General features: G+C 54.2%; 1 protein-coding gene across 8 annotated transcripts in view; it reads right to left on the bottom strand.

Moving 5' to 3' along the window:
• Window positions 1–22,522, bottom strand: part of DUSP8 (dual specificity phosphatase 8) — a 47,400-nt gene that overhangs the window by 7,009 nt on the left and 17,869 nt on the right. For 6 of the 8 annotated variants that reach the window (XM_038138071.1, XM_038138067.1, XM_038138066.1 and 3 more), the window contains exons 3-6: window positions 18,333–18,471; window positions 1,638–1,804; window positions 370–529; window positions 59–182 (exon numbers count right to left, since the gene is read on the bottom strand). In XM_038138071.1, the coding sequence (XP_037993999.1) occupies window positions 59–182; window positions 370–529; window positions 1,638–1,804; window positions 18,333–18,471 (590 nt within the window). The other 2 variants (XM_038138072.1, XM_038138073.1) reach the window with 2 other exon arrangements.

Here is a 22,522-nt window from a genome sequence, read left to right as displayed (position 1 = left end):
TTCCCTGGAGTGAAGCATACTGGCACAACCCCCCCAGTACCCTCAGGGGAAAACTCACCTGTAAGCATCATCTGATGACATACCCATGGTCTTCATGATGTAGGCGATGGCAATGGTGGCTGACCGGGAGATCCCAGCCAAGCAGTGCACAATCACCTGGCAGCTGGACACCTTAGCTTTGTCTGGAGCATGGCAGAGGAAACAGAGAGAACAATGATGGTGAGCAAAATGGTTCTAGCCTCCCACCCCAATCCCCAGCCCCTTTTTGTGAGAGGACAACAGTTGCTGAGAGCGAGACCAGGGAGGACAGAAGAGGTCAGGTTGTGAAGGCTGGGAATTGGAGGGTCTGCAGCCATAAGAAAAGCTCACCGATGAATTCAATGGACTTGTCCAGCCAGGGAAGCAGCTTCTCACAGTAGTTGTCATTGACAGGAATGCGCATGAAGTGACTATCACAGATGAAGTCTGGCTTGGGACAGGAGTTGCTGGCATTTAGGACATAGCTTATCCCGTTCTGTGTCATCAGGTCCTGGTGGGAAAGAAGCCATCAAATGATCAGCTGAGTTCAGCCTGCACCATGTACTGAAGGTCTGTCTTGCCATGGACACTCCCTGCCTTTTCCCACCCCAGCATTTTCTCCTGTGGGTCTCCTAGTGCTACCTTGGCCTAGTTGATGATAATACAGCAGAGACCAGCTGAAAAGGTTGTATCAATTTAGATGACACAGGTTTCAACCTCAGCAGATCTTTATTTTGTTCCAAGTAAAGTGGGCAAAGCCAAAGACACCTAGAAAGGGGCTCCAGAGGGAAAAACCCAACAACCCCAGTATGAGAGGAATAGGGCAATACAAGAAAGAAAATTAGCAAAAACTCTGTCTGAGTGCTGTGAAAGTATCAGCTGAGGGAGGAAGGAGACATCTCACCAACAGGGTGGAGTGAGTCACTGACAGCACCCTACATTAACCAATGTGGCCAGAAGAAGCTCTATCCATAGGCAACAGTGAGGCCTTGCATGGGCACTGCTTCTCTTCTCTAGCACGTGGCCTCATTGTGGAGATGGCAGAAAACACAGTTCCAAAACATGAACAAAACCCTCCAAGGAGGTGAGGAGGGAAGGAAACCATCGATTTCCCTGCCTGGCATTGGCTCCTCAGGGTTCTGGCCCCAGGATTTCAGCCCTGGGTCTCCAGTGGCCTGTTCCTGCCCTTCCAGCAGGCCTGATGGAGCCAGTGCAGCTCCCAGGCTCACATTCTTGTCATTTTTTTCTTTGATTTCCTTCTACTCCCTGTACATAATTCTCTCTCCCTCCTTTCTGTCTCCAACTCCAGTCTGGTGTCATGGTCCCTCTCCCTCATGGATGAGGACGCCTGGCTGGCTCCCTCATGGCTGCAGTAGGCAGATGCTTGGCAGCACTTTAACTGCAATTTCTCTTTCTTTCTTCTCATCATTATTTTTCCTTTAAACAAAATTCCTTCCCTGGTTTGACATCACAGAACAGCTCTTCTGGCACCTTTTAAAGGGCACTGTGTGGTCTTCCCACAGAGTGGGAAGGAGTGGAATCCTTAATACCTTCACCCCTCTGCATGACTGGGATCCCCAATGGGACAGGGCAGACGTGTCCCCTCAACAGGGCTGTACCTTGTTCAGGACGTCCTTCTGGGAGCCCAGGTAGAGATGTGGCAGGATGCGTGTGGGGCCAACATTGGCCACAGGCAAGCAAGGCTGGGAGATGCTCATCGGCAGGATGGCAGCTGGCTTCCCCTCGCAGAGCCCTGGGAAGCAGGATGAGAAGGTGGCAAAGCCTCCTGTGGAGAAAATGGGGACATTGAGCTTGGAGCAGCATGGCTGAGGTCATCAGTAGGTGGCACCCTGAGGCCCAGGCTGGGGACAAAGTGGTGATAACCCTGCAGCCCTGAGAACAGAGCCTCCAGGAGCATGAGCCGCCAGACACCACTAACCAGTGCACATACATTGTGATGGCCATGACACACACACATGGAGAAAGGAATGGAGAACCAGCTCTGACTTTTCTCTGTCACATCTGGATATGAATGCACGTGTGAGGCATTCCACACCCTCGCCAATGAAGCTGGCACTTCTCAACTTCATTCAGACAAATAACAGGAAGAGACAGTCCTTTTCTTGGCTCCCTACTATTCTGAGGACAGGGTTACCTTTTGATACCAAAATCCATCATGGCAGGATGACAAAAAGCAAACCCACTGAGATGCAAAGCTCCTGGGGTCTGGTCTGGAAGGTCAGCCCAAACCTTTCTGCATTGGCTACACTTACACATCGTGATTTCTGAGAGACGCCCCTCTGCCCGATTTCTGCCACACCATGGTGGCATAGTGGTACTTGCAGGCCACTGCTGTTTTTCATGCTCTGACCTTGCTGAATGTGACAGCAAGCAGCATCCAGTTTATTGCACCAAGCTGCTGGGCAGTCACACTCAGCTTGACCATCTTGAAGCCCAGTGTTGAAAGAAAACCCCCAGCTGAGGTTGCAGTAGCTGGCATGTGACAGCCAGAGGTATTGTCACAGTGTCTGGCATGGTCAAAAGCCTGAGAGCCAGTCCTGAAAGCTTGAGCAGGGCTGCAAGCCTTGCCCTGCTTGCACAGTGGGCAGCAAGGAGAGCTGGAGAACCCCTGGTGCTGTTGCATGTCCTGCACAGTTGCATAAGACCACTGATCCTGATTTGCTCTCACTTGCTGATCCTGTACTCCAGGGTAGAGCCAGGTCTGGCTAGCAATGGCCTAATTCCACTCCCCTCCAGCTGAGGACATCTGGGTGGCAGCTTCATGCAATGGAGAGGAGCTTGAGTCATATCTGCCTCAAGTCTCCCTTGAGGTTTTCCCAGTCATGCGAATGAGTAGATGCAGCTTGACATCACCCAAAGGGCAGAGAGGACTTGGGGGCTTGACTGCCTTTGACTGTCAAAGGGACCAGTATGCTCCCACGAGATCCTTTTGAAAGCCCAAGTCTCTGGACTGAGCACCCTGAGAGTTCCTGGCCCATCTCCACAGCTAAATGAGACCTTTTAACGAGCCAGTCCTTCTCCCCTTTGGAAGCAGGGAAGCCTTGGCATACTCTCAATTTACCTTCTCCTGCATTTTGGCAACATTTCTGCTGATCATTCTGGAGCACCTTTCTGGCTGCTGGTGTGGCACCCACACTCTAGAGAGGCATGACCAGTGCTGCAGACAAGCCATCTGACATGTTTGTGAGAGGAAGGTGATGGAGAAGCCAAAGCAGTGCACAAAATCATGCTCACACCACTTGGGAACATTCAAGGTCCTCCATCACACTCCATCTCAGCTGACACTCCATCCTGGTGTCAGCTCCCACGGGCCTAAGGAAAAGGTGTCCTTCAACAAACCTCTTTCCTCCCCTCTGTTTTCTTGTCTGCAGCTAACACACCTTCCATCTTTAAAACCCAGTCAAGACAGGAGGGGTAGAGTTAAAAGTTAAAGCACCTTATCTTTTCCAGCACTTCCTTTTCTCTTGCTCCCTCCAAAATGACATCACCCCTCAACGGGGACATTAAATCAGAGCAAAAGCAGGAGGCCCAGCATAGGTGCAGCATAGCTCTGGTTACTGCTCATCCTTGCACTGTGGCCCCATTGCCAAGGACTGTCCATCACTAACCAGAGCTCTGCATGGACACATGTGACCTCCCTGCTTTGCCCCGTGCTGATGCCTGGGGGATGCTGGGGCAGAAACCTTTGGGAAGTGTTTCCTTCAGCTGCTCCTAGAGAAGCCTGCAGCACATGATTTTGAGTGGGGCACAGATCTGACCCCGGGCTTGTGTGAAACATGGGAATTCTTCTGAAGGATCACGGCACGTTTTTGGGGAGCAGGGTGCACACAAATGCAGCCCCAGCCTGCTCTGGTCCATAGGTGCCCAGCCTCTTGCACTCACTCACATCCATCAGGAGCTGCCCAGGGCAGTGGATAGGTTTGTATGGCTCTTTAAGGTGATCTCATAATTCAAGCAGGTCAGGGCATGCTGCTCTCTGCCCCCACCACACTCAGCGGGCAGCAGATCCTCTGCCAGCCCTGCCTGGGGAAATCCAGGCAGGAGCTAAGGGGGCTGTGAAGCAGGCAGGGATGTTTGGAGAGTGGCAGCAGCATCCTCAGCTGCAGTGCCTACCTCGGCAGGCTGCCACAACTGGAGGATGCTGGCACCTGAAATGATGCCCATAGCTCACCTCACTTACCCTAAGCAAAGCCTCAACCCTGTGTCTGGGAGTCCAGGCATGCTCTCAGCCCCCCTGTCCTCATCTCCCCCATACTTGCAGCTGCTGAGGGCAGTCTGGGCTTGGGGGAAACCCTAGAGATGGGCCAGGTACTTGACACCATCCCAACATGGAAGCGACGCTCACCCCACCCTGCAGCGGCTGCTCCCGCGTGCCTTTCATTTTTAGAAAGTGAAGCAGCTCTTCAAACAATCCCAAAGGCAGTGAATGTCCCTGGCTGGACTCCAACTGATACTTGGGCTTTCCTCCCCTCTATGCCCCAGGCCATGGATCCCAGGTTTTACTGGAAGAGAGCAGCAGAGCACAATGAGGTGAGGAGCCAGGGTAGCACCAGTTCTAGCCTTTCCCCTTTTATTCACAATGCTCATGCCAGGAGCACCATTTCTCTTGGCATGTGTGGAATTAAGCTCAGGAGGAATTTGTATCTGTCATGGAGTGGGTGTTTGGGGATGTCTGGTTTCTTCTGGATGCTCTCCTACCCTGGTGAGGGCTTGCTGGGGAGGAGCTGGTCCTTGTGTGGCACGGCCCAGAGAGCTGCTCATGGTTCCAGCATGGAGGGCTCTCAAAACCATTCTCTGGAAAAAACACTGTCTGCCTGCCTACTGCAATTACCTGAGGCAGAGATAGTGCCCAGGAAGAGAAGTGGGAACTGGAAGGGAAAGGAATCAGAACAAAAGTGGGGATACTTTCACTGCTGTTGCTAAAAATGGAGGAATGAGGAGCCAAGAACCAGCATCAGGCAGGTTCTAAGAGGCCTAGGAAGTGAAAATCACCCTTCTGCAAGTGAAAATCACACTGAGACACAGCGTGTTGCAACAACTTAGTTCCAGAAGAGTGCAACAGCAGAGACTTGTATCTCCCTCACTCAAGGTTTCACTCACAGGGTACTGACCACCCTTCCACCTCCTGCTGTGTCCTGCAGAGACTCCTCTGGGCCAGCCCCCAGCTCTGCTCTGCATGAGCCTTCTGTCAAACAGAGGAGAGGGGGAAACACCACAACTTCTCCCCTATCCCCATCTTTGCCAGGCCCTCCCCTCTGCGCATTTTCCAGCTGAACATCTATGACAGGCACCCAGTGAAACTGGATTTACTGTGAGAACAGATGCTGCAGAGGGAAGGCAAAGAGCCTGGGAATCGCCACGAGCCTGTCCATCAAGCCAGGGGGAAGATGCCAGCAGCATCTTTGAGCAGGCTCCTGTGGTACCTGCACTGCTGCAACTGTTGGGAGCCGTGTGACTCCTCCCCTCCGGCAGCAAACTGCACAGAGAGGAAAGAGGCCCTCTGCCAGGCCCTGCACCAGTGCCTGCCTACGGCTGCAACCAAAATGAACAAAAACAGACATGGGAGGAGATTACAAGATGTAAGGACAGAGATGTTGCACTCCTGAGCTGGGACCTGACACAACTGGGGAGCACTCCACTGCCCTGGCTGTCACCTTCAGGTGGTTTTCGGGGACATCCTAGTCATAGCTGGGTCACTGACAACATCACAGGCAAAATCTGTCACCTGTGAGTTGCACTGTGCCCTTCTCTGCCAAGGCTGGGCAGCAGTGGTGGTGCCCAGAAGGTGACATAGAGGGTGACAAAGTCCTGGCTAGGGACAGGGGTGTGGTGTGGCATTATTTTCCTTCTGGTGGTAAGCCTTAGCTTTAGGGATTTACAATCCATTAAGCTGCATGAGATGTTAACTGACACTGCTGAGGATAAAAGGAAGGTGTGGGACACATGAAGCATGGATATCCCCTCTCCCTGTTGTTCCCTGTGTCCCTCCCTGCACTGAGGCCATCTTTTGAGACTGGAGGTGTAAAGTGAAGCTGGGGCTTGAGAAACCTCTCACACGTTGCTCTGATGGTTGCACTTTGTGCATTCATCTCCAGCCCCATGGACTCACCACCTCCTTCAGAGGCCTCTGAAAAAACCCAACAGCTCTGACTTTAGTGCTACGTCCTGCTGACAGCAAAAAGCTGCAACAGGGCTGCCCAGGGCACCTGCCTCCCCCCAGAACTGCTCTTTAAGAGAGCCACGTGCCTCTTGAACACCCCCAGCCCCATGAGTCTCATAGAAGTTCCCCTAGAGACACACCGAGCAGCATGTCCTATTCAGCAGCCTCCCCTGCGCATTGCAGGCTCAAAGGTCCCCACCAAGAAACAGGGAAGAGGTGACATGTCACTCTGCTGTGCCGTCAGTTTGTGGCAGCAAGGAGGAGGGGTTCCAGAGCTCGAAATCCTCCCTGGGCCAGCAGCTGCCACACCCCACTCCTCACCTCCAGCTCTCACACGGGAAGCTAGAAGGAGACCTGCAGGGGTATTAAAGATGTGTTTTACAGCCCACCCTCATCGCTGCAATAATGAGAGTTAGAGAGCAGGAGCTGTTCAGAGAGCGGCTCCCCAAGCAGCTGCCAGAGGTTTTGCGGCAGCCCGCAACCTCACCAAGGAGTTTCGCGCCTGTGCTGTGCTGGAGACCCTCTGCCCCGCTAAAGCTCCTGGCAGCTGAGGGGGCTGAGAGAGGCCAGGCTCTGCCCGGCTCTCATTAAAATGCCTGTGGTGGCTGGGAGCTGCTGCCAGGGCGGCACGTGGCAAGGAGCAGCAGGGCATGCAAGCGAGCACGCGCCTCGGCTTGCTGCTGGAGCAGCCGCCACGCCGGCATGGCTCCCTCGCTGCTGCGTTGTCTTGGTGGCCAGGGTGGTGTCTGGACACCCCCTCTTCAGCAGCCCAGCCCCTTGGGGGACATGCTGCTCCCAGCACTCTGACCATCCATCCCCAAGTGTTAAAGCACCTTGCTGAACTGAGGTACAGCAGGAGATGACGAGGGCTGGGGAGACCTGCAAAACCCCAGCTCTCACCTGCATTATGCTCAGCTCTCTTATGACGATGAGCCTTAGTGCTCGGCCGAGCATCTTTGCCGCAGGTTGAATTGAAGGACAGAAAACGGAGGTGCCTGGCAAGCTGCACATCAACCCCCAGAGCCGCTGGGAAAATCCCTCTTTGCAAAACGCCATCTCCCTGGCTCTCGTGCTGGGTGGGAGCCTGTCGGTGCCGGCAGCTAAGCTGGGCGGCATGATGAAACACTGCTTACTGCCACCCTTACTCACTGTGCTCCAGGGAGCTCCGGGGCTTTGTCAGCATTTCCTGCTGCCTGGGACGTGTCTGAATTTTCCCCCTGCCTCCATCCTCACCGTTTCCCCGGGTACTGTAGTCCCCTTTGATTCAGCCCATCCCTCCCAGCGATGCCTGATGTGGACACAGCCCATTCGCTTGCGCATCCTTCCCACAAGCCTGGTGAAACGCTGGTGCTCCGCAGTCTGCCCAGCTTGCCCTCTCCTGGCTGATGCTCTTTCATGTCCCCCAATCTCAGTGCATTGGAGAGAGATGTCCAGTTTTCAACCAGTCTCTTTTTCTGCTCCCCCACCCCCCTGCCCAGGTTTCACCATCCCCTCATTTGGCACAAAATTTCATCACCCCACTGTTGGCTCTTTTTTTTTCCCCAGGCAGTGGGGATGAGAAAGCCGATGAATCAGCCCTATTATGGATTCATGTGCATTCCCTGTTTCCCCAATGGTCACCCCGAACAGCCCCTGTCCATCTGCTGCTACAGTGCCCTGCTGCCTCCCAACCTGTGCCAGCCCCCCATGCCTTGCAGGCTGGTCCCAGAGCCTGCTCGCATTCTCCTAAAGAAACAGAAAACATCTTTAAAAAAAGAAAAAAGCAGCAGAAAGGAAGCCCTCCACCTACACAACCACGGACACACTCCTCAAGCTGTTGAGCTTGATTTTCCTCTGGTGACTGTGCCTGCTTTGGACCAGCCTTACTCGTTCTAAGTAAAGAAAAATGTGTCATTTCCAGGAGTGACTTATTACTAATGACACCATCACTGGGTTATGTGCTTCATGCCACAAAAACCTGTCAGGCACTTTTAGCAGCCTCCCATTTTAAGTGGTGATGGAGGGGAAGTTGCTTGATTCAACCCTTCGGTAATCTAGGTCATCCCAGGCTCGGCATATTTTTAAGCTGCTCCAGTTAATATCCCCTTCCTCCGCGTGCCCTTCGCCCTGTCACTGGGGGATGGAAACACTGCAAAACCCCTTTCTGAAAGAAACCACCCAAGATGGGCAGCGCTGGTTAAACGAAATGGCTCCGGCGGGCAGCTGCCGGGGTGCGAGCAGCAGCGCAGCACTCTGAGCCGATGGCCCCTTGTTCTCCGCGCCGTCCTCGCCCGTCCTTGCCCCGCGCCCTCTCCTCTGCCCGGTGCCCCCCCGCCCCCGCAACCCGGCGCCCGAGGGCGCAGAGATGCTGGCGGCAGATCCTCCTGGCTCCCGCAGCTTTCCTCCTTCCCTTCTCCGCTCCGTCCGCGCCCTCGCCAAGCTCGTCTGGACGGCGAAGGGTCCAGGGGAGCCCGGAGCGGTCCCCGCGGCCAGACAGTCTCACCGGCCGCCGCACCGGCTGGGAAGGCTGCCTAGCGCCGGGGCCGCTGCAGATGCTCCTGCCCGCTGCAGGCAGCCGCTCACCTGCCTGAAGGAGCTGCCCTCTCCGTGCAGCTCCCGTCCCAGCCCGGCCGCCTCCGCCAGCGCTGCGCACATCGCCCCTAGCTGGGGACCGGCCATCGCTCCGCTCCGCTCCCCTCCGCACGCTCCCCGCTCGCTTCCATCTCCCCGCTCGCCAGCTGCCTGCGCTCTTTGTATCGCCAGCACCGCGCTCCGCTCCCCGCCGGCCGCTCGGCAAAGGCGATCTCCGGCCCCCGGGCAAAGCAGGGCTCCGGCGGCGCAGCCCCCTCTTCCCGCTCCGTCCCCATCGGAAGGAAAGGCGCCGGGCCGGCTGACAAACCTCTCTTGTCCCTGCTCTCCTTCATCCTCCGCACCCTTATTTTCAGCTTCATCTGCCCCTCGCGCATGTCTGTCCAGAACTGGTCCTCGGAGGGAGCAATCATTACATCCACGGGCATCCAGGCAGCTGGGCTGCGGCTCGCGGGGGCACCTCTCACCGTCGCCACACGACAGCTGGCGGGCAAACAAAACACTAAAAAAACCAAAAAGCGCCCCTGCAGCAGAGCAACGCCAGCCTCCCCCCGGCTCCAGCCTTCAGGCTGAAAAAATAAAAGCCATTAAAAAAAAGCCGAGCGGGGTAGGGGGGCTCGGCGTAGCCCCCTTTCCCCGGCCGCCCCCCTCTTCGCCGCCCGCTCCAGCCCGAGTGAGCTCAGCCCGGGAGCAGCCGCCCCATCCGCCGCCGCGCTCGCTGCGCGCCCGTACCGCGCTCATAGCTAACGGGTCAGGCATGCGGCCGCATTCCTTACTCAGCACACAGACACGCAGCACAACGCCGGGCTGACATATGCTTCGCTCCCCGCTTAAAGGCGCAACCGCGATTTTCTCGCCTGCCCAAAGCCCCCCGCAGCGAGCGGCCGCGGCGGGAGATGGATCGCTGCACCGCGCCGGCTTCGGCCCCGCGCAGCTAATATGGGGACGGGAACGCGGTGGGAGGAAGCTCATGCCCACACCTCATTTTAGCACCTGCCAGGGTGCCATCAAACCCCCACAACGAAAGGGGGATGCAGCATCGCGCTCCATCCCGGCTCCCTGCCGCTCCTCGTACTGTGAAGGCACCCCACGGCTGCACCCCCTCCTCACAGCGGCTCCTGGCAGGATCAGCGAGCACCCCCTGGGCCATGTTTAACTCTGAACCCCAGCACCAGGAAGGGCAATGCCATGATCTCAGTTTCCCAAGAGGGAAACTGAGCCACAAAAGATTAAATAACTTCTCCGGGGCTCTTTGGTGCAGGGCAAAGCTGGGGACAGCAGGTCCCTAAGGACGAGCTCATCTTGTCCCTTAATGTCTCCACTGAGAGCATCACCCAGGAGGATGCTCATCCTGGAGTGGTCCCAAACAGCTGACAATGAATGGGTCCCAACAGCTGGCAGGAAAAGGGGCTGCTGGCACTGGGCTGCTCACACCTGTGCATGGCCGTGTCAGATGGAGTTATCTGCCTGGCCCCAGCAGAACAGGACCATGGTCTGGAGGAGATGTACCCTCTGCCAAAGCCTTCTCCTGTGCAAAACTCCAGCAAGAGGGGACATATAGGAATGGCCTTTCCTGGTCTCACTGGGGGTCTATCCATCTCTAGGGGCTTCTGAAGCAGGTGGGGAGTGATGTATTTTCTTCTTTGCATTTGTTCTGGGGGAGAAAATTACTTGTCCCCCGCTTCCCACCCGTAGAACTCCTTAATACATCTCCACACAGCTCCTTACGAATTTATTGCTCTGAGCCCAGGCCTCCAGAAAATCATTCAGGATTATAGTAAGCGGGGGAGAGAAGGGGGGGCATGTATTGTGCCTTTGAAAATCTGAAGCTTTATGGGCTGAAAAACCCCAGGCTGAGCCATATGTGAGTGACTTCAGTGTTTTTCCTTTGAATGACATCACATGAGATGAGGTCATTGGCATTAACTAAGTGCTGTCTCCTCCCCCCCACCCCGAGCGGAGCCAGCCTCCTAACGAGCCTTGTTGTTGTAACAAATATGGTTTGATTATTATCAGATGTGGGTCAGAGGTTGGATAAAATTCAAAGCGTGCTCCAACTAGGCTGGAAGAGAGAAGCAGCCTTCACCCCACAAGCCATGCTCAGGAAGTGACTGTCACAGCACGTCCCCAGGGGGATCTGTGGTCCCCCACATTTGCCACCACTGTCACTTCAAGGGAGGGCGCATGATGCTGGTGGCCAGTGCCAACGCCTGCCAGGGATGGAGATCCCTCTGTGTCCCACTGCCACTGCGCCAGCAGTGCTCTGCCCCGGCTGGTGGGTGATCCAGCTGTGACCTGCTCCGGTGGCTGTGGGTCTACTGGGAGGGACCTAGTCTCTCTACCAGGGTCACTGGGTCATGCAGGGGCAGCGGGCAAGGGGGATGCTGCAGGAAGCATGTAGTGAATTAGAGGGTGCAATACTCAACCTGCCCCTGACCCAGAGGTGCACAAACAAAATTTGCCTTTTCTCACTGCCCCTCTGTTTGTCCACCTCCCTCAGGTTTCCAAGAGCCCTGGGCACAAGTTATTTTGGTAATGCCAGTGTCCTTCACGATGTGTTTGACTGAGATTTCAGTTCAGAGCTCCTGGGAGCACCAGGTGGGAAGCTGGGCATGACACCACCAAGTAGACCTCAATGCAGGAGGCTTACCAGTGTCCCACACCCCTCTGATCCTCAGCAAAACACAAGAGAGCACAGATAGCCAGCAGCCCCCTTCCTCCACCAGTGTCAAGTCCAGCCACATGGAGATGCTGCCTGCAGCCACCATTCCCCAGGCAGCAGACTCCTCTCTGCTCTCTCCCCATTTTCTGCACCCTTTTTGGCAAAACCAGTATAGGGGTTGGCACCTGGGGCAGGGGGCAGCTGGCAAGCAGAGAGATAAAAGGCAACATCCATACTGCAGAAATACATTCCATCTATCAGCTGCTGCTCCTTGTCCCTTTTTCCCAGATGCTCCTCCTGGCCAGGATGTGACCCATCCTGCCTCCAGCCCCTATTTATCAGACAAGAGGTGCATCACCCAGGGAGAGACGCCCAGCCTAGTCAGCCTCACTTCACTCTCATTGCCACAGAACTCACTGGAAAAACATCTGCTGCAATGGGTTGGAGACACTCATATCATCCTCCTGCAAGAGCAGGGAGCAGGATGAGTCCCTGTCCAGCACCTACATACCCTGTCAGGACAGTGCCTATAGCCTGGCACAAGCCCAGCTGGGCAGGGCCAGCGGTTCCTCTCTCCACCCAGCACTGGGACCTGGTAATAATTGCCAGTGACGACCTTTTGCAAGCATGCAGCACAGGCCCAGGGAAAAGGGGGAGGCGGATGAGGGGAGGCAGATTTCTCAAAAGGAAGGAAACTGTAACTGGGCAGTGGCCCCTGCCCATCAGGATCTCTTACTGGGGAAGTTGCTTTCCTCCCCTTGGCCTTCCAGAAATGAGAAATGAAATTACACAGCAGTTTTCTAAGGCATGGCAATCAGAGGGCTGCTCTTCCCTACGCCCCTTCTCCTCTGTCCCACTCTGCCTTTGACCCTTTTGCTTGCCTTTTCTGGGTCCAATGGTTAAAAAACACGGCCAGAGGGGGAGGGGAAGCTCCTCAGGGTAATTATAGAATCGGGAAAACAAGTTGTCTGACGACAGCGTTGCTAAACAGGGAGGTTTAGAGCATAGGTCTGGAATACAATCAGCCTTGCACATACGTGACCTGGCTTAACCCCTCCCAGGGATGCAGTCACTGGTCCCGCCGGGCCGAAAGCCTCCCAGGCATCTCCTGCTTGTGGTTCAGGGTGACAAGGGGGCACCTTACTCTGCCTCTGTGCCTTGGACTGAGGAGACTGGGAGCACTCCCCAGAGCACCCACCAGGCTGGGTGTCTGAAGTTGGATGCCAGCAATCACTGAAGAGGGGATAGAGGGCAAGAAAACACAGTCCTGCCCTGGCTAAAGTGGTCCCAGATGGCTTTGCTGTAGGAAAGCAAGCAGCTCCTCCAGGGATGTTTTGCATGTGAGGAAGGGAGGTTCAGAGAGTTACCTAAACCTCCAGAATTGTAAAAATCAAAAACTCTGGTATTCCCATTTGATTTTTAAAAAAATGCCTTTCCCTCTAGGCTGGTATCAGCATACTACCTCCAGTCCTCTGGACACGCATAAGAAAAACAGCACCACAGGTAATCCCCATGCACCTCATCACCTACAGCCTGAAGAAAAGCTGGATGGAAGCCCCCGTACAGCCCTTCTTATCTTTCTTCCATTTCTGACCATCATGTGGGCAATTTTACATGAAGAACAACCAGAATCCCCACTCACATTATTTACAAAGCTGGTTCTTCAAAATTCTCAAGTCTGGGAAAAGCAAGAAATTGAGAGTCCTATGGGAGCTCTTTCTCCCGTCTCATCCCACTCCCATATCCTCCTTATCCATACCCACACTCTTGCCAGCTAAGCATCTGCTTCTTTGGGTTCATCACAGTATGCTATGGGATGGAGATGGCCACAGGTGGACAGAGGTGCTTGCAGGAGGTTCAGAGACAGTAATCAGACTTAAAGGAAAATCTTGTAGGTACATCGGATGGATTCATGCCAGTAAGTCCCCAGGTGTTCTTAGACATTACAGCCTGAGGGTACCTGAAATAGCCCCAGTGTTTGACCTCCAAGGGCACCTTCAGGCCCATGTACTGAGCAGAGGCTCTGCTGGAGTCAGGGGACAAAACTCACCAGCTAGTGCATTCTGCACATGCTGTGTCTCCAGCAGACACACTGACAGCCCAAACTCAACAGGTGAAATTGTGATGCTGTGCAGAGCAGGTGATGAGGAATGTGACCATCAAATTGCCAGCTGCACTCAGGTCCTGCCTCCCCAGTCCCATCAGACAGCTTGTGACTGATAAACCCTGAGATTTGCTAACATGGTTAGAGCATTGTGCTAGTGACACCCGTGGGTTTGAGGGTTTGACTCCTGTATGGGTCATTCACTTAAGAGTTGGACTTGATGATACTTGCGGGTCCATTCCAATTCAGAATATTCTGTGATTCTGTGGCCAAAATGTGGGTATTTGGGGTATTTTCTTTTATAGTTTTTTTTTTTTTTTCTTACATTCAGTTTGTAAGGATACCTCAATCCTGGTTCTGGATCCTGCTAAGCTTTTATCTTCAGCATATGCCATGACAACCTTTGGACGCTCATGCTGCCACTCCAGCCTCTGAGACTTGGACTGAAGGCAAGCCCCCTCTGCTCTGCCCTGCCTCTGCCCTGCTTTCACACCTGCCTAGCTTGGCTTTTTTCATTCATCTTCTCTTTTCCTCCAGAACAGCTCCAGCCCAGTATGTTTCAAGAGGAGCAGGCAGCAAGGGAATGTGTAGCTGGCATGTGGCTTCTCACCAACACGACACAAGAAAGCATTACGGAATTTTCAGCCAAGGATGAGCAAAGCCATGTTCAGTCACCCTGATGTTTAACCTCTTTTTAGGGCTGTCCCTATACAGAAAAAAAAAGAAAGAAGTGGTTTTTTTTTTTTTTTCCTTCTTTCAGTTTTTTTTTGCCTTTTTCTTTTGATTAAAATCATTTTTCTCTGAGTCCTTGTGTCTAAAATAATTCCAGCCAGTGCTTCAGTGCTAAACCCACTCATGCCTGGGCAGCCCAAGTCAGCTGCTGCAATGGAAATCCCCTTTCCTTTCTTGCTACTTCTTTTTGCCTGCGGCAAAGTCACCTGTCTTTGGTAGATTCCCCAAAATCCCCAAAATCTCAGCCCCCACCCAGATCCCTGCAGCCATGCAATTACAGCTCTCTGCAGCCGTGCTGGAGGGCCATGGCACTGCCGGGCTGGAGAGGACCTGGGTCATGGCCAGCCTGCTCGCTGAGGAGGATGGCGAGTGAAGGGCTGGGAGGGATTTGTCGCTGATGATATTGTTACATTCTTTCCGAATCCTGGGAGTAAACAGACGCTCCAAATTTAGAAAGAACAGGACTGGAAAATTTAAACATTCCTTGAAGAATTGGTACAAAAGCGGGGGGAGGGGGGGCGCTGAAGATGATCTCACACGCGCTCCGGAGCCAGATGAAAAGCTCATGACTGGAGTTCAGAATGCACTTGAGGGGCCTGTTACAGGTCGGAGCACGATATCGCAGCGGAGAAGCTCCCCCAGCACACGGAACTGAGCAAAAAGAGCCTCTGTCGTGCAAGGGGGGGTCCCAAGCCCCGCAGCCCAGCCTGTGGGGCCATCACTGCTGGCCACACTGCCATCCTGGTTTGATCTCCAGCGGGCACACGGCTTCCAGCACGGGAGAGAGGAGCCCGGTGCTCAGCCTAAGGACCAGAAGTAGGGACAGGATGGGTGACTGAGCATCATCTGGACCAGCATCTCAAGCCCTCAGCTGTCGCTTTTAGCCTGAATAGGAGTAGAAGAAAATCTCCACACTGCCCGCTGCAGCTGGACAAATGGAGAGGAGCTGGTGAAGCTCAGCACCCACCAGCTCAGCACCACACACGGCTCTGGACAGGCTCCCATACCAGAGCTGGCACATGGGAGCTGTCAGGGAGCAATGGAGCCAGACTGCTGCTGCTGCTGCTTCATAAGCAGATAATGCCTCTCAATAAAAACCAAGCGGGTGATTACAAAGGAGAAGAATAAGGGAGGAAAAATATAGCAAAATAAAAAAAAAAAAGGAAAAAAATGGAAAAAAAAGCAGAAAAAAAAAAAGCAAAAAAGCAAGGGTTTGTGCTGAAGTAAACAAAGGTTAAAGAACAGTCAGGCTCCTGCAGGAATAGCAGAGCTGGGCTGGGAGGGAGGGGGCATTACGTAATGCAGGAAAAATGTTGGCTCCATTCAGTTTTCCACCACTTCATGTGATGTCAGGAAAACCATATAAATCAACAGTCTTTCTGCTCCCACGGATGGAGGGCAGCAAGCAGCACTATTTATACTTACACAATTAAAAAAAAAAAAAAAAGAAAAAAAGAAAAAAGAAGAGAAGCTGATGATTTCCAAGACTGGGAATAATTGACTCAGATTCTTCCCTGCCAGCCACTGGAATCGCTGCTTCTGGGCTGTTAACCCTTGAGGAGTCCCCGGCACCAGCCCTGCCACCCCCAGCTCCTCTGTCCTCACCCACCAGCCTCCATCAGCTGCTTCAAGGGTCAGAAGGTTGCTGGCCTGGAGGTGAGCAAGAACAGCCAAGCCTGGTGTTTGTATGAGATGGGGACACAGAGGCACAGACCCCAGCATCTGCTGGGGCTGAGAGAGCTGGGCAGCACAGAGGGGCTGTGCAGGGCTGCCACACTGAACTGGGGACCCTCAGGACGGCTCCCCTGAAGTAATGGCATCCACTGAAGGACAGGCTGATATTTTCCCATTTTGGGATTGCCAACTCACTGGGATCACCTCCAAGCACCTCCAAGGAGAACTCAGGCACTTTTTCTGAGACACCAAATGGGTTGGGACAGGACAAGGTGCTTGAGGCCAGTGTGGATAGACCGAGGGGTTAAACCCCACGAGGGCAAGGGTTCAGAATCAGGCCCACTCACACATCCTACCCCAGACCCCACAAGCACTCCAGAGCTGTCTCTACACCAGCCCATTGCTGCCCACACGGCAGGCAGGAGGAAGCTGTGCCTGTCAGCAAGCGTGCCCAGCCTCCCCTGGATGCTCTGCACAGCCATTCCAGTCATGATTTCCATGTGAAACACCGACGCCACGACCCAGTGTTCCACATTTCAGCTCCAGTTTTTCCCCCTGCTGGTGGCCCTGCTGCACTTTTAATTCGGGAGGCTTGAGCTTTGCTTGGTGCCTAGCACACCCACACTCCTGCTTGGGGCTCCTGCAGCCCAGGAGGATGGGATGGCTGTCCTGATGATGGAGAAGGCATGTGCCCAAGTTGGGGACAGCAGGTTTGCTGGCAGGGGTTTGGTGGTGGCGTGCTGATGGCTGAGGGGGTGGCACGGTGCTGGTGCGTGCTGTGCATGCAGCTGGGGGGCACTGGCACTACGAGGCTCCCCCAGGCCTCCACTCGCCTTAAGGCAGGAAAAGGCTCCCGTGTTTTCAGGGACACCTCACGCAGCCCTGTCCAGCTCCAGGAGGACTTGGTGGGGCGGGGCAGGGGTTTGCAGCCAGCACACAGCTCTGCTCCTCACCCAGCCCTGGGAAAGTGGCAGCGGGTTAGGGGGTGCCAGAGTCACACCACCAAGGCTATTTCCTGACCCATCCCCATGACTAAGCAGGTTCCTTCCCAGATGCAACTGAATCTACCATTTCCTTCTCTTGCACCATATGCCAAGTTGTGCTCTAGTTTAAGCCACAGCAACCTTGGAACCGCAGGCACTGCTACCGAGGCAGGCCAGGCACTGCCATAGCCAGCTCAGGGAGGCATCCTCCAGCACCGGCCTCAGCAGAGCTCCTGCAACCCAGGCCACAATAATTAGCTTTAGCATGATTTCATGTAGTCCCTGCTTAGTTTTGTTGGTAGAACCTGGGGCTGGGGTGTTTAATCCCACTGTTTCTCTACTCTGTTCTCCTCATCACAATGCAGCTGCTTTAATTCAACAGCACTTAGCCCTGCCTTGCATGGGCAGGGCTCCCTGAATGCCACTTGCCCGTGCTACCTTTGCCCCCACAATTACCCTTCCCAGCGCCTGTCACTCTGCAGGTGTGGCAGTTCCCTCCATCCATGTGGTGTCCCAGGGCACAGAGGTTGGTACCCTCTGCCTCAGCCCCAAAGCAGTATCCAATTGCTCCAGGATGAGGACAGGCTTGAGGGACAGAGGTGATTCCCATCTCTGCACTTTTGGCACTGTTTAGGAGCGTGGCTGAGCTAAGTGGGACTGTGGGGCTGCACGGGGCAGTGTCTGCCCACTCATCCATGGGCAGAAAGCTCAAAGGCAGGCAGCCATCAGGGCAGACGCTTGGCTGTCCCAGCCAAGGGGAATCAAAGGCATCTTCAGCTCTCCCTCAGGCAGTTCCCTGCCTCTCCCTTCTCCTCTCTGCTGGGCTGGAGCTTTTCATTCATCAGTCACCTGCCTCACTGCAGAAGGGCTGTAATTAGGGCAGCACGTGCCTCCTCCTGCCTGCACATTTGTGTCCAAAGAGCATCATCTCCAGCAGACCCTGACCCACTCAGTGATGACCCTCTGCCCCTGCCATCCTTCTCCTTTCCAGTACATCCATGGATTTCTTCTCCTGTCTTCCCTTTAACAGCAGCAAGAGGGAGCAGAGTGCCTGAACCGGGTCTGGTCCTCGGCACATCGACCAGGGATGAAGCAACACAGGGATGGGAGAACAAAGGGCAGCTTTTGGATGGCTGGATCCGTGCCACCACAGCTCCTCTGTACCCTCTTCTTTCATTCACCCTGGCTGGTGGTGAGACAGACAGTGCAAGGAACGAAGGCATGGGGAAGACCCAGTGATGCCAGCGTGGGCTGAGCCTCCTCAGCCTGCATGCAGGGCTGCCTTCCTCCACCACTGCCACTGGTGGCCAGGGAAGCGGGCGCACATGGACACCGACGGCCACATTTTCATCACTCCAGGTAAGGGCATGAGTGCCCCTTAGAGATGCAGTGGTAACCCAGGGCTCCTACCTGTGAGGATAGAGACGCTGTGGAAACAGCTGTCCAACTTGCCCAGGAGGATGGAGAGGAAGCTGTCAGCAGCCAAGCCGGTGACATCCCGCGTGCTCTGGTCATAGACCACCACGTCCTGGTGGTCCTCCGCCTCCACCTGCAGGGGAGCGGCAAAAAACAGGCGTCAGAGAAATGGGCTGAGCACTGAGGATCCCACAGCACCATGGGAAGCAAAGCCGAATTTAGTGGTCACACAAGCAGGAAATTCCAGCTCCACACCATTTCCATAAGCTGGTTTTGACCACCAAATGGAGTGTCCAGCCAGGCTGGGACTCTGCTCCATGGCTGCAAGTGAATGTGTCAGTAGAGGTGCCCACTGGCACACTCTCATAAACTACGAGTGCTTTTGAGCATCCTACCCAAAAGAGGGTCACTCCTCCCCATCACCCACCCTCAGCTTGCTGCTACTTAACTGCATCCCAGAAATCACCATGACTTCTTCCACCACTTCCTCCCCAGCCAACTTTTGCCCTCAGATACTCCTCCTCAGCCTGGCTGGTGTCACAGGGACAGGAACACAGGGGTATGGGAGTGGTTCTGCAGAAAGGTGTGCTCCCAACACAGCCCTTGTGCTGCGGCTGGAGTCAGTGGAGACTGGATCAACAGCTCTTCAGGGCTCAGCCTGGGGACACCATGCCACTACAGGTCATCCCAAATCTGCAGCTCACTCCTAAGGGCTGAAGGAAAGGGAAAATCTCTTATTTTGCTTAGTGGATGTTCCGGGTGATGCTCTTTCTTCCTTTTGTAATGTGTGCTGGAGCCTGCACACTGCAGCGATAAACTGGGAAGAGCGGAAGGAGCTCCTGGGCTGCTCTCATGTGATTTTACATACCACAAACTGCACCTAGCTGCCCACCACTGCAGGAATAAACTGGGGCAGGGGAGATGGTGGGATAACCTGCAGGCAGGAGTGCCCCCATGCCTGGTGATGACTGGATTGCAATGAGAGCACTCAAGGCACAGCCAGACACTCCCACACCTACCTGAAGGTCCATGCGCTAAAAGGAGATAAAAATCCTCACAGAGGCATAGCTCAGCTCAAAAGAGCTGGGTGTACAGCACACACCTGCCGTGAGAGCACCTGCCCTTCCAGCCAGCGGGGTAAGGCACATCCATCACATCATGGGAGGAGGGGGAGGCAGCCGCAAGCAGGGAAGAAGGGAATGTGTGCAAGCTGCTCTCTTCTCAGCAGCTAGTGCTGGAGCTGCCCATTGGCCACCCTGTGCCAAGCCCTCTCCAAAATGTCTTTAGGAGACCACTTGAGCAAGGTACCACTCATGGACACCCACCTCATTTTGCTGTCTCACTGCCAAGCCCTATCTCACCACCAGAGCAGATTCGCTCAGGGTTGCTGTCATTATTAATGCTGCTTTCACACCCTGCTGCAGGTGCTTCCCCACTCAGCAACGTGAGCACCATCCAAATAAAACCGCAGGGAGCACGGATTTAGCTGAGCTCATCACATCTCTGCGCCGCAGCGGAAGGACAGCCCCGCACCTACAGAAATCCCCGCCGGGGCACCACGCACAGCTGTGCTCCAGGAAGGGGGGCTCAAAGGACCCACCTGTCCCCAGCCTGGCACCAGGGACTGGAAGGCAAAACTGGCCCCATGGCTCGGCAGGATGACAGGAGGCATGAAAGGGCAGGACAAGAGGGAAGAGAAAAGGACATGGGAATTCTAAAATAAGACACAGAAAAATTACTGGAGCCACCTGAGATAAGCCAGATGAAGATCTACCCCAGCATCTTTTCCTCAGCCAATCCTGACACAGGACTTTTGTGGGAGGTCACATAAGCACAGCAGGAGGGAAACGCGGTGGCTGACAAGCTGGTTTAGAACCGGGAACCTACCACTCCTCAGCAGCTGCCTAGCCCTTCAAGGCACCCTAGCACATCCCAAAGACCCAGGTCTCACCCTGAAGCCCCATGCCAGCAAAAACATCTTTCCCCAAAAGCACAGTGAGGCAGGAACCACTCTGCAGTGGGGCAGGGGCTCATCCCAGCTGCACAGCCCAGGCTGAGGAGGCTGCAGGGGAGATACCAGCTCTGGCTGAGCAGTGTTATCCCACAACAGGATTTAGTGTTCCCTCCATATGGGAAGGCTTTGTTTAGTCCATTACTGCAGGGCTGCTGAGTGACAGCAGGGATGTGCAACACGGTTTACATCTTATTAAAGTTATAAGGTTTCACTCAATGTAAATGCCAAACAAGTGCTGGCCTTGCATGGCCTGGCTGCAGAAAATAAATACCTGGCTTGCTGGGGTGAGGATACCTGCAGGAAGGTCCTGAGGAGCCCTCATCGAGCATGCAAGCATGCACTGGCATCCCGGCTCCTCACCACAAAGGGAAATAAGACACAGATGTTTAATCAAGCACATGGCTCTCCCATTAATCTCATGCCATCCTGAAATGCCCCATCTCTGGCTTTAAACATAGGGAGGCTACAAGCTAACTGGGGCAGAGGAGGGTAAAGCTGAAGAGATGCTCTGTACTAGATTCCTGTTTCTCCCAGGTGCTGGCATAGGACAGGGACATAGCGGAAATCAGAAGTATTCTTCTGAGAAGCAACAATTCCACAGTGGTTGCTGTCACCCCAAGACTGCTGAAGTAACCCCAGGCATCACCTTCCAAACAGGGTCCCTCACATCCATCTAGGAAGGGACAGGAGGACCAAGATGAAGCAAGTCTTTTGGTTCCAGATATATGCTGAGTGCGGCTTGCAAACCCATGCAGGCCTTTGAAAAGCTGCTGGCCCACTCCAGGGCTTGGAGGTGCCCCAGAGCAGCTCCCCAAGAACAAACCTCCTCCCTGCTAAAATCCTGGCTGGAGGTATATGACCAGCCAGGAGCCAGGACCACGTGGCCAACAGCTCCAACCATACCCCAGCTGAGACCGTTGATTCATTGCCTTTGTGCCAAGCCCTGTGCCTCCCATCACTGTCCCCACTCTGACTGGAGGTAACTCCCACATGGACATCAGTCCCCAGCACGGCGTGGTTATCACAGCTCGGGTCCCAGCTCTGTCTCTGCCCAGCTGCCAAGCAGGGATAATGATGCTCTACAGGTGATCCAGGCTAAGATAAGAGTGAGCTATTATTATTATCCCAATTACTACTGACATCTCAGTCACGTATTGTTTCAAAACACAGTGAATCACAATCACCGCACTGAAATAACAGGGCTTCCATCAACATAAAGAGCAGCCAGGCACAAGGCTCAAAAATAAGCCCCAGCTTTCCCTCAAGCAAAACAGCTGCTTGCAGAGCCAAGCTCCTAATGCAAATAAATAAATATTCCCATCACCAGAAGAGACCCTTGTCTTGCCTCAAAGCATGGCCGTAGTTGCTCTGGAGATTGCTCCATTTCAGGAAGTGAGAAGTGGTTGAGAGGTGGACTTTCCAGGGAGATCTTGAAGAAGTAAAATTTTCAACATTTCACTGAAGAAATGCTAGAGAAAAACCCAAGCAGGAATTTCCCATAACCTCTGCTCTCCAAACTGCACCGAGGAGCTGAATTATTCCAGTTGTTATGGGAATTTTATTATTGTGAGAGTTTGTTATAGTCAGCACTGGGAGAAGGGTTTAAAACCAACCAGAAGCAGTTAGGTTGGTACCATTTCTGTGTGGAGGGAAATGACTGCAAGAGGAATTGCTGCTGCGCTTTTCCCAGATTGGGCACTATGGGAAGTCAGTCCACACCAGGGCTTGGGGAGCAGTGGCTACGGCAGCTGCCACAGCTGTAGGATCATAGGCATAATTCACTGAAAAAAAAGAAAGGGACTTTAAATGTCTCCATTTCTTCTTTCCTCCCAAATGGTCCTTCCTCTCCTTGCTCCAAAAAAAGCCAGGAGCTGCTGTTATCTCACAGCATCACTCCAAACTGCAGCCCACAGAAGCGCTGCTAACAGTACCCTTCCTTACCAGCAACACGGAAAAGGAGAGAGTAAGCACTGGGAAAAGCAAATTAGACAAATTCTCCCATCCCCCCCCGCCAGCATGCAGGCAGGAGGAGCAGCACTGGCGGCCAGGTTGGGTTTGCCCAAATGCTTTGCCCTGTATCAGCCCGTCTCCTTCCCCAGGAGGTGAACACCTCGCTTAGAATCGCTGGGATGGGATGGGATGAGCAGGTTGAGCTCTCTTCGCTGGAGGC

The sequence above is a fragment of the Motacilla alba genome, chromosome 5 (genome assembly GCF_015832195.1).
Source record: "Motacilla alba alba isolate MOTALB_02 chromosome 5, Motacilla_alba_V1.0_pri, whole genome shotgun sequence".
Lineage (NCBI taxonomy): Eukaryota > Metazoa > Chordata > Aves > Passeriformes > Motacillidae > Motacilla > Motacilla alba.
Note: the sequence above shows the minus strand (reverse complement) of the source record. Positions and strands in the feature narration are given on the sequence as shown.